At 35.1% G+C, this 12,645-nt stretch overlaps 1 protein-coding gene across 1 annotated transcript in view; it reads right to left on the bottom strand.

Annotated features, from left to right (window-relative positions):
• Positions 1-12,645, bottom strand: part of LOC125666050 (uncharacterized) — a 56,532-nt gene that overhangs the window by 25,321 nt on the left and 18,566 nt on the right. Inside the window, exons 15-28 of the mRNA XM_056151307.1 lie at positions 12,250-12,418; positions 11,259-11,449; positions 9,999-10,238; positions 8,909-9,023; positions 6,029-6,139; positions 5,799-5,909; positions 5,567-5,677; positions 5,215-5,325; positions 3,549-3,659; positions 3,304-3,414; positions 2,829-2,939; positions 1,242-1,352; positions 974-1,084; positions 445-555 (exon numbers count right to left, since the gene is read on the bottom strand). Coding sequence (XP_056007282.1) covers positions 445-555; positions 974-1,084; positions 1,242-1,352; positions 2,829-2,939; positions 3,304-3,414; positions 3,549-3,659; positions 5,215-5,325; positions 5,567-5,677; positions 5,799-5,909; positions 6,029-6,139; positions 8,909-9,023; positions 9,999-10,238; positions 11,259-11,449; positions 12,250-12,418 — 1,825 coding nt within the window. The remainder of the gene's footprint in view (positions 1-444; positions 556-973; positions 1,085-1,241; positions 1,353-2,828; positions 2,940-3,303; positions 3,415-3,548; positions 3,660-5,214; positions 5,326-5,566; positions 5,678-5,798; positions 5,910-6,028; positions 6,140-8,908; positions 9,024-9,998; positions 10,239-11,258; positions 11,450-12,249; positions 12,419-12,645) is intronic.

The following is a 12,645-nucleotide window of genomic DNA, read 5'->3' as shown; positions in this document are numbered from 1 at the left end:
GAAGAAGTAAGTAGTGTATATTTGATGTGAAATTTTGATTCATAGCTCCGAATTCTTCTACACTAGTCTGAATTTTGCTGCTCTCATAGGAGAGAAACTACCTGGTGACGTGGACCGGTAAAGTCCTAGTAAAAATAAACAAGTAAAATCGAGAGAACAATGACGCATATCTTTGTTATTTAAAGAACCTGAGGCTTGCAATGTGGCATGCAAGTAATTACAACATTAATCGATGCCAGAAGACCAGCAAATGGCGCATATCCACTAGTGACTGATTTTTTGGCATTTCAAGCGAGTGGGCAGTTTTTTAATCTGGGTCAGAGTTAGACCCCTTATCATATTTATGGTATCACAGAGTTCGGGCCCAAAATGGGCTTAGCCCCTGCCAATACACTAAAGGGTCGCATGGTGTTCAGAATTTGTCGTATCCGAAGTATATCATACCTGAATTAGACGACCAGCCAAAAACAGACTTTGATGAGTTGCAAATCTGACAGGGGTATGACGAATTCATATCCGAATCCTTGTAGCAGTTGTCCTGAACATAACAATATCCTATAAAGAAAGAGGTGAAACATCTAAACTAATGAAGCATAAAAACCTAATTTTACAATCAAACTGATATAATCATACATTGAAGACGTATATTTTAATTTCTGAAAATACATGAGGGTATAAACTGTAACGCCTTCACGCCAGTATACTTAATCAAGCACGTTAATGTTTCATAAAATGTGCCGGCTTGAAGCGTCGATATTCAAACCGCGTTGCATTTTCAAAAATGAAACTTGTTTTTTCTCTTTACATTCTACGTTCTTTTGTACACATGTAGAAATCCCTAGCTTTTGAAATAGATGGACTATATTTATCTGTATTCATAAGCGAATTCTTTCCAACAACAATGCATTCATGAAGAAATGTCTATCATCACAATTGTTTCAGATATGGAACGTAAAACATTGGACAAGTTTACCTTCTTTTATTTGCCAGCTGCTACTGTTGACAGCTGTATCGCAAACTTTACATTCTTTAGTTGTATCATTCTTTCCGTGCTCAACACAAATTCCGTCGATGTAGCAGTACCCTGGATACAAGAAAAACATAATCATCAATAAAAAGTGTAATTAAATGTAAAGAGGCTAAACCAATATAAATATGGAAGCCACTTAGAACGTCTTCATTCATACTGAATGTAAAATGTTAAACGAAATATTTCAGTCATATTTCAGTAGATATTCTACCTCGATTGAAGGACCAGCTGTCCCTCGTGACTGATGCGTTGCAATATAAACAGGGTTTGGAACCATTAGACTGGCCATCCGTAATACAGAGGTCGACAATGTTGCAGTAGCCTAAAACATTCAACAAAATCAGACCTGAGAGAACTATGTCCAGTATGAACTCTTTTTTGCCGCCTAACTTACAATTATACCCATAGAACTATATAATTGCTAATTGAAACTTAGGAATACCACGTTATTTCAAAACAGTAAAATTTAGTTCTAATTATGAAATCATTATTTAGTGATGATCCTAATTGAAATCATACGTAATCTGTCACATTTTAAAACAGTCGTTGAAAAACATGGATAGCATACTTTGTGATACATCGTTTACTGAAAGAAAGAGTAAAATTCTCTCTGATCACGCACTATTGCAGGACTAAGTTGACCCCCTCATATGATTTTTATTTTTTAACAAAATCTATTATATTTGCACAGAGTTATGACAAATATCATTTTACATAAAAGATGCATCTGAGATATGATGTTACATATATGAATGTATCCCATTTTGATTTTATATCTTTTTTAAATAGGTACTAGTTTATTTATCTGTAGATATCAAGTTCATTGGAGAAGCATAATCCATAGTGTTTCTACCTTGTAGTTCAATGGTAGACAATTCATGCTTTCAATGTGCTCGATGTTGTTGAAAGAAATGCGTAATTTTAAATTTTACACTTACCACCAATTGATTTCCAAAATATGATTGGCTGCTGCGTAAAATGTAAGAGGAGTTCTGGGAACCAGGGAACCAATCTCGTTTTGTAACCCCAACCCCCCCCCCCCCCCCCCCCCCCCATGGTAAACGTTAAAAAAACGAAACTGTACTCAACATCTCCAGGGCACCACATACATGAAAAGAATCATCCTCCAATAGACTGATTGGTCCCTGCTTTATATTAAAGACGAGTTTGAAAAGGAATGCGTGAAAGACAGACTCGCCTTCCGAAAGTGCTTGTATAATAGTTTTTTTTTCAGATTGAAATTCCTATTTAATTTTCTAAAGATGGGCTATTCTGTCCTACCAGTTCTAGTATGAGATATCTATTTATAACAATTTTATGTAGACTTAATGATCCTACTAAAATTATAGGATCCAACACCTTATTTCAATGTTTTCAAAATCTCTACACTAAAAGGTAGCCAAAATAGCCATACTTATCTGGAGTTAAATGTTGCACTGTGCTAAAAGTGTACTTCAGATTCCATAAATCAAACATGTGGAAGAATACCAGATTTAGTTTGCCAATATACAACCTGCTATTGGGTTAAATGCTGTCTGAGGTGTTTCATAGCGATTGTTCGTCGTTCATGACACACTCATTTTGACTACGGATAATTCCGTTTACCAGATCAAGATATAGGGCACTCGGCAGGTGTGACCAGTCGACAGGGGATGCTTGCTTCTCTTGGTCACCTGGTCCCACCTCTCATGTGTTGGGGGTCCGTGTTTGCCCAACTCTCTATTTTGTATTGCATATAGCAGTTACGAGATTTATCACTGTCCGTTATCTTTACTTTTCATCTCTTTTACGCTAATACCTGAATTTGATGACCAGCCAAAGACAGACTTCGATGAATTGCAAATCTGACAGGGGTATGTCGAATTCATATCAGAATCCCTGTAGCAGTTGTCCTGAACATAGCAGTATCCTATAAAGCAAAATTGAAGTATCGAAAATAGTAACACATAAAAATCTAATTTTACTATCAAACTTATGGAAGCATGCATTTAAGAAATACAGTTCACTTCTAAAGCACGAGGGTATGCACTGCAACACTTTCACACAGCATACTTCAAGAAATATGTTAGTGCTTCATAAAGTATGCCTCCGTCACCCTCATGCATTTTCAAAAATGAAGATTATTCCTTATTTTTGCATTCTACATTCATTTTTATAGGAAGTTCCACCTGCTGAAATAAAAGCGCATTTTTACAACAGCAAGGCATTGATGGGGAAATGGCTATCATCACAATTGTTAGAGATATGGAACGTAAAACATTGGACAAGTTTACCTTCTTTTATTTGCCAGCTGCTGCTGTTGACAGTTGTATTGCAAATTTTACATTCTTTAGTTGTATCATTCTTTCCGTGCTCAACACAAATTCCGTCGATGTAGCAGTACCCTGGATACATCAATAAAAAGTGTAATTAAATGTAAAGAGGCTACATATCATAAATATGGAAGCCGCTTAGAACGTCTTCATTCATACTGAATATTAAGCGAAATATTTCAGTCATATTTTAGTAGATATTCTACCTCGATTGAAGGACCAGCTGTCCCTCGTGACTGATGCGTTGCAATATAAACAGGGTTTGGAACCATTAGACTGGCCATCCGCAATACAGAGGTCGCCAATGTTGCAGTAGCTTAAAACAATCAACAAAATCAGACGTGAGAGAACTATTTCCGGTATGAACTATGTTTTGCCCCCTAACTTGCATCTTTAGAATATTACTATATGATTGCTAATTAAAACTTTGAAATACCATGTTATTTCAAAACAGTAAAATTTAATCCTAATGATGAGATCATTATTTATTAATGATCTAAATTCAACTCCTACGTAATTAGTCATAATTCACAGCGAAACTGCGGTTGAAAAACATAGCTAGCATACGTGATAGGACACGTTTTATTGAAATAAGATGTAATTGAAGGTGACGATAACGAACAGCGATCAATCTCATAACTCCTATAAGCAATGCAAAATAGAGAATTGGCAAACACGAACCCCTGGAAATACCAGAGGTTGGATCAGGTTCCTGACAATTGGTATAAAACACGTCTAGACAGCATTTGACCCAATGATAGGTTGTTTTGACAAACTAGAACGTTATAACGGCCATGGAATTTGCGAAATGCTTACTTTAAACGATACTGTTCGAACCCATGCACCATCTACTTCCTTTTCTGTAGGTCGATGTTTGTCTAACTCTTTATTTTGTATTGCTTATAGGAGATATGAGATTGGTAACTGTTCGTTATCTTCATTGTACCGGAAATAAAATCTGATCGATAACAACTTGAATATTACATTGTACCGGAAATAAATTTAAGTTTACGTAAAATATTTTATAGCAATCAATAAGTATCCACTTGAATGTTAGAGTCTGATCTATTGTTTGGTGATGCATGATAAGGCTAATTTTGTTTGATGTCTTGGTAGAGACAGAGATTGACCAATCGAAATCTAGTAATAAAATTCCGCCCACGCAGCACGTTACTCCGCCTCTTTTCCCACCTACAGGCTTGAAAGACGAACTTTTTTTTTCAAGATTGTGAGTTAATTGTTAGAAAGTATTTCGGTGAGTGGAATTATTCTATCATGGATTCAATGGGTTTACAGACTTATTACTCATTGAAGGAGGATACGACATGCTGTTTAAGTGATAAGAGGAGTATGTAAACAAATAGCAATTCAATGGGTTATTGTGATATCAAAAGACTTATTGCATTAATATTGATAGCATTTGATCAATAGCTACTTGAATGACCGGAAATGACATCTGATTTATATCTACTTGAATATTACATTGTACCAGAAATAACATCTGATCTATAACTACTTCAATATTACATTGTACCAAAAATAACATCTGATATACAACTACTTCAATATTACATTGTACCAGAAATAACATCTGATCTATAACTACTTGAATATTACATTGTACCAGAAATAATATCTGATCTATACATTGTACCAAATATAACATCTGATCTATATCTACTTCAATATTACATTGTACCAGAAATAACATCTGATCTATATCTACTTCAATATTACATTGTACAAAAAAAAACATCTGATCTATATCTACTTCAATATTACATTGTACCAGAAATAACATCTGATCTATAACTACTTCAATATTACATTGTACCAGAAATAGCATCTGATCTATAACTACTTGAATATTACCGGAATGTGGAAACAGCGAGTACTGGCTTCTTGAAGCGTTACACATCAGACACGGATTAGAGATGTCTGACTCTCCGTCAGTGATACAAGAATTACTGATGGAGCAATAACCTGAATCAAAAATATGATACGCTCTTTAAATCAAAAATGAAAAAAAAAATATTCCACTAGAGTAGCATAATTCTTTCATTTTTCCTGGCGTAAAAATAATGGTTTAAGTACGTTGTACAGATGATAAAAATAATCAGCTATAGTTTGAGCATATTCAACAGGTGATAGAAATCATCAGCTATTGCTTGAGCACGTTGTACAGCTGCCTTGTGGTATCTAATCTACGGTTTGTCTTTTTTACCGGATGAGAGAGTCCAGTTATTTTTGTCTTGTAGTGGATTACAGATTTTACAGCTCTCCGATGTTTTGTTTTCTCCCTCTTTAAAACATTCACCATCAATCAAACAGTGACCTGTTAAGAATTAATAAATAGAACATTATTTTCATTTTTATGGTAAAGAATCATTTAAAATACCAAAAATGAATCTTTTATTGTTCGTAAAGAGAAAGTGTTGGATGAAAAGCCAATATACCGTCATTGAACGTCCACCCATTTCTGTCCTGTGTTTCCTTACAAACAAAACAGTCGTTATTGGCTTTGGTTTGACCATTGAAGTAACAAACATTATCTATGTAACAGTACCCTAAACAGATATAAAAAAAAAAAAAATAGCACTGTGTTATCATCATTCAACGTATAACTTCTGTATACGACAAGACCTAGATCAACAGATATGATGAGTAAATGTGCAAATATATTTACCCGGGTTATCTGACCAATCCGTAGCATCAACGGACGGAATACAAGCACTGCAGGTATTGGTTCCGTTTATAGCTCCACTAACATAACATGTGTTGTTTATGAAACAGTGTCCTGTAAATTAAAACAAAAACACACAGGCTTCTTTAAATTGTTCTTATTCCAAAATGAATTATAACTTTTCTTTTTCATTTTGTCTAAAATAATTACGCTTATCAATAAGACACTTTTTTATGAAATAGTTAAACTCATGTGCCTGAATGTAGGACAGCCAGCAAGACAGGTAAATCATTAAACTGTTGCGCACGTCACAGTCATGTAGCTATAGACATACGGTTTTGTTTTGTATTTTAGATGACATCCTAACAGTTTACTAATTTGGCTTTTGCTCCATATGTTCGGGGCATCTACCTCTCAATCTATCAGTTCTGTGTTCTCCGTCGTGAGTTAGCTCCCCGCTTGTTTTATTTAAAAATATCCAAGTATATGAATATAGATAGAACAATAAACCATGTGCCTTTTTTTGTCGAAATGCGCATCTGGTGCATCAAAATTGGTACCGTACAAGTTTTACATTACGACCCCTGGGTCGAGGCCTCTGCTGGTGGACTGTTAGTCCCCGAGGGTCTCTACAGCCCAGTTGCTAACTACTTCGTTACTAGCTTGAAAATACGGATGTAATTTCAATTGCTGTTATAAAATTTAGAAATTCATTTCAAAATTAAGGATTATCTCCCTCATGCATAGCTCTTATCCTTGGACGAATTTGGCTCCACTTTTTTTGCACGCTGTTTTAGCTATATTTAGCTCTAAAACTTCATAGTTATTTCGAATTTCAAACATTTCGGTTGAGCATCACTGAAGAGATATTTCTTGTCGAAATGCACATCTAGTGCATCAAAATTGGTACCGTATAAGTTTTACATGTTGACGGTAATATCATTATGGCGAGGGCAACTATGTATACATGCGCAAATCTATAATTTTTCCCAAAGGAAGAGGGTTTCAACCCCAGGAAACATTTAACCTGTTGCAACTGGAAGTGTATATAAATAGACAGATGTATGTAATAAACCCAGGGTAGGATCTGACCACCAACTGGGTTATCCAACCCCTTCCAACTCTACTCTGATATTCACGCGTCTGTCACAACCTCTAGCTATGAAATTAAGATGGCCAATCGGGCAAAACTCTCTGTAGTTTTATGAAGATGTCAGAAAAGACCTACACAGAGGAAAATTAATAGATACAAATAACCTTAACTTTAGATTTCTTATACAGTACACTTTACTTTTCATTTGGCAAATGTTTTGATCATTTTACATACATATTCTGTGAATTTTCCAAAATGGATCACTTCATGGAAACAAAAAAGACCTATGGGAAGAACAATTTTCCGGGGAAAAGTCATGTTGTTACGTCAAACTTCTTTAGTTATTTTCTGTCGTACAAAAATACCATCTATATATGGACTTTTCATACATTCATTTCGAACCTACGATTTAATATCTACAATATAGAAATTAAGCTTCAAAGTTGTACTAAACAGCATTTTTCCCCATTTTAGCACCGATTTTTACATTTTTAAAATATATTTTTTATAGGTTACAATCTTAAAAACAGTGTAAAATGGTATTTCAGATGCACCTCTGATTTATGAAAAACCGAAAACAAATTAAGCGAACTTCTTTTGAAAACTTAGGTAAGATTTAGTTGTAGACTAGTCCAGTCAGCTGTAGCTGTGTAAGATTTAGTTGTAGACTAGTCCAGTCAGCTGTAGCTGTGTCAGATTTAGGTGTAGACTAGCGCAGTCAGCTGTAGCTGTGTAAGATTTAGTTGTAGACTAGCCCAGTCAGCTGTAGCTGTGTAAGATTTAGGTGTAGACTAGTCCAGTCAGCTGTAGCTGTGTAAGATTTAGGTGTAGACTAGTCCAGTCAGCTGTAGATGTGTAAGATTTAGTTGTAGACAGTCAGCTGTAGTTGTGTAAGATTTAGGTGTAGACTAGTCCAGTCAGCTGTAGCTGTGTAAGATTTAGTTGTAGACTAGCCCAGTCAGCTGTAGTTGTGTAAGATTTAGTTGTAGACTAGTCCAGTCAGCTGTAGCTGTGTAAGATTTAGTTGTAGACTAGTCCAGTCAACTGTAGTTCTGTAAGAATTAGTTGTAGACTAGCCCAGTCAGCTGTAGCTGTGTAAGATTTAGTTGTAGACAGTCAGCTGTAGTTGTGTAAGATTTAGGTGTAGACTAGCCCAGTCAGCTGTAGCTGTGTAAGATTTAGGTGTAGACTAGCGCAGTCAGCTTTAGCTGTGTAAGATTTAGGTGTAGACTAGTCCAGTCAGCTGTAGCTGTGTAAGATTTAGTTGTAGACTAGCCCAGTCAGCTGTAGATGTGTAAGATTTAGTTGTAGACTAGCCCAGTCACCTGTAGCTGTGTAAGATTTAGTTGTAGACTAGTCCAGTCACCTGTAACTGTGTAAGATTTAGTTGTAGACTAGTCCAGTCAGCTGTAACTGTGTAAGATTTAGTTGTAGACTAGTCCAGTCAGCTGTAACTGTGTAAGATTTAGGTGTACACTAGCCCAGTCAGCTGTAGCTGTGTAAGATTTAGTTGTAGACTAGCTCAGTCAGCTGTAGCTGTGTAAGATTTAGTTGTAGACTAGTCCAGTCAGCTGTAGCTGTGTAAGATTTAGGTGTAGACTAGTCCAGTCAGCTGTAGCTGTGTAAGATTTAGTTGTACACTAGCCCAGTCAGCTGTAGCTGTGATTATTTTTTCCCATGGTTCGAATCTGCATCATGACGCATTTATTTATTTTTTTATTGTTTCGCATTTTCAACACGTTTTCATCTCTTATATAATTATGTGCTGTATTAAAGTCTTGTGTCTTTACCTGCATTAAATGTCCAGTTATACTTGTCATAAGTTGCATTGCATAGATCACAGAGATTTCCGGGATTTGTGTTTCCGCTGGCATAACATTTTCCATCAATGAAACAGTAGCCATCCTGAAATTAGAGATCACCGTGTCATAACATCCCTCAACTGATAAGTAAAGTAGAATATTTAAACATCATAATCTTACCCAACGTACTTCTGCATTTTAAGCAAACAATTTCGATCCAGTTGGAAATAGCATTTCTCTTTATAACAAATGTAGACACTATATCGTGAACCAGAGGTATGCATTCTATAAATTTAGTGAATATTTCTGATATCCTTACACCCTAAGCACTACATGCACTATATTAACTGAGACATTAAGTTACAGAACACACGCGTGCAAAATGTATAGTAATTTAAGTCATCCGTGTTTTTCTAGGCATCAACATTAACAGTACTTAAATCTAAATACACTACTAGTTTATCATTCGTTAGGATTCCAACAAAACCGATTTATAAACTTATTTTAAAAATCTAAATGTGCACTTATTTCACTCCTTAACTATTGAAAGTCTTATATCAACAAAAAAAATTATATCTCATTCGAACAATGTTCCGTAAGTATAATCTAATATATCTACGATGCACAGCTACATCACAACGAAAACCTGAACAATAATATTGATGACATAATGCCAATTTGACCCATAAAGTTAAAGAAAGGAGCCATGAATATTCTATAGCTGTTCCAACCTGTTCACCAATAAGAGCGTAAAGTTCTTGGAAATGTAATATTAAAACATCATATTTGAATAAATGTTTGTAAATATGTATACGTGTATTTTGACCTCTATTCATCAAATAATGTGCATGGAACGTGCGTTACAAAACACACATAGCCATGAAATACACTACCTGTGACCAAACAAGAGCGCAAATGTCTTGGGAATGAAATGTTAAAACATCATATCTAAACAAGTGTTTGCAAATATGTAAACGTGTATTTTTGGCCTCAATTGTTCTGATGATATGCAACAGTATTTAGACAAATGAAAGAGAATGCTTTTTTGCAAAACACACGTAGCCATTGAATACACTACCTTCATAGCAAAGCTGACGTTTCCGCTGGTATTTTGATATTCCTGACAAAGGGACTGGTAAGTATACACGTTATAGGAATCTGTGAATCTGGATCCATCATTCGTCACATTAAATGTAAATTCTGTCACCCATGAAGGTTCGGCGGTGTACGACAACGAGCAATATCCTTCAAATAGCGTTCTCGGCTGCAGACTTTTTTGAAGGTAAGCTTGGGAGACTAGTGTCCCATCTTCTTGAAGCTGAATTATGAAATGAATGCTTTTAAACGGGCATTCAAAATACAAGGCACATCCATCGTTAATGCTAACGTAGCAAATGTTTCGTAAGGCAAACCATACTATCAGGCAATGAAAACAACTGGGAGGACACAGATAAGGCATACTTTATATTTTATATTCTTACCCAATTGTCTATTTCCAGGGTAATTATCTATGTCTTGCTTATTTCTTCTTGACTTCTCTGAGAATGTAACGGTTAAACTCTGAACCGGTCATATATTTTGACTATCTTATGGCATTGCACGTAGATTTTGCTAACAATTCGCTGTATCAAAATGATTCTTTGTTGTTGTTTTTTAAATCTCTCTGAACATGTAACCGTTAGATTATAGACCAATCAATGGATAAGACTGTTGCATGGCACTGTAAGTGTAATTCAATAAACATTTGCTGTATCAAAATAACTCCACATTTTGAAACCCACAATAGTGTTCTTCTTTTGAATACAGGTCAGTACATAAATCAATTGGATAATAAACCGGTTATTTCATATATCTCAGGAAAACGATAAAAAATATTGTCTCTTGGTGGCGAGGAAGACCTTGAATTATTGCCCTCGATCATGATACTTGGGATTAGTTCATGAGGTAATCGAAAGCAACACCGAGCAGCAGTTCTCTTTTCCTGAGATACATGGAATACCTGTCTATATATCATATCGTAAGGCCTTAAAAAGGCACGACGTTATGAAGATTTGGAGGGATGTACCGAATGTTATAATGGCAATGTCATAGTAGCAATGTGAAGATAACGAACAGTGATCGATCTCATAATAAAACTAATAATGATGATAACAAGGTGAAGATAACAGTGATCAATCTAATAATAAAATATACTAATGATGAGGCGATTTTCATGAATGATATTATATATTACTACCATGTCCCTCTTCTACTAAGACTACTACTATTACTAGTAGCATTACTACTTCTATTACTAATAATAACGATAATAAAGCTAATAGTAATAATAATAAATTACCGTTCGCCTCATAAAGTAACACTCCGTGTTCATGTTATCTAAAAACAGTTCTCCATACAGTGTTATTTCATCACAGTCCTCACTCGATTTATCACAGAGCCCAAAGTCAGAAATATGGCTGATCGTAGGAGGACCGAGCAGATCAAATGAGCAATCACTTCCGGCAAAGTTAGGGTTGCAGGTACAATTTCCTAGACAACAGTAAATATAGTCTAAATGTAAATTAACTTCAAATATCATCTTTGATAGTACATTCTCAAGTATAGTTTGACACTATGTGTTGCCTTTGAAACCATATAGATATTTGAATCTGTAATTAAATGCTGATGTAGTATCAGTTCACCGATTATGTATCATAGCGAGCGCAACGCGTTCTAATGAAAACACATGCATGAGAGAGAATTGGTTCGATGTCCAAAGTTTGATTTACGGTAAACATTTTACCTTTAAAATGAATTTCACGTCAGACAATTGACGTTTTATGCATGATTTTGCCTTGTCGTTGTTGAAGTATTTTACATGATGTTCTATTCGAAATGGTAGTACATGAATTGAAGAAAATTGTTCTATATTAACATTCTCTGTAATAACCTTTTTAGTTGTTATGTCTTTCTTTTCATTAATTACCCCAGCAAGGCGCTAATATGCACAGTTGACTTCTTAACTTGCAATGCTATGCTTTGCTTGTGCAAAATCGTTTCTTCCCAAATAAATAATAATAATGATAATAATATAAGGAAATTTAAAGTCATTCTTTTTTATACACTTTACCCCAATGTTATTTTACACTAACATGATAGTGCAGATAAGCGCTATACATTTATATTATCAAATAACTATTTCGACATCAGAATGTTGCCATACACATTTAAAACGTCATATATTACACATTTATATAATAAAATTTACAGTAAACACATTTTATATATTATATATGACACATTGATGTCTAAAGTTGATACATATTGTATACATGTATATTATATATTACCTTGGCTACAGATACCGTTTTCACTACAGTTGTTGGGACAAAGGGACTCTACTTGGTAGGCAATTTCTGGTTGTTCAGTCTGAAAGCTCGTATTAAACAGAACAAGTGTTGAACATTGCTCTAAAGCAGCTTCAATGTGGACCTTAGTTATGTTATTGTCCCCGGTCATCTACAAAATAAACAGTAGTTGAATATTGACTGTAGATTCTGAGCCATTACTATTAAAACATATACATCATGTTGAACATATCGGGGCAGGCCCATGGGTATTCAGGTTAGAATAGGTCCTCAGTACTCTTTGCTTGACATAATAGGCGACTAAATGGGGTTGAGTTTTTGGATGACATCGCAAAAACCGAAGTCCCGTGTCACAGCAAGTGTGACACGATAAAGATC

Source organism: Ostrea edulis, chromosome 10, assembly GCF_947568905.1.
Source record: "Ostrea edulis chromosome 10, xbOstEdul1.1, whole genome shotgun sequence".
Lineage (NCBI taxonomy): Eukaryota > Metazoa > Mollusca > Bivalvia > Ostreida > Ostreidae > Ostrea > Ostrea edulis.
Note: the sequence above shows the minus strand (reverse complement) of the source record. Positions and strands in the feature narration are given on the sequence as shown.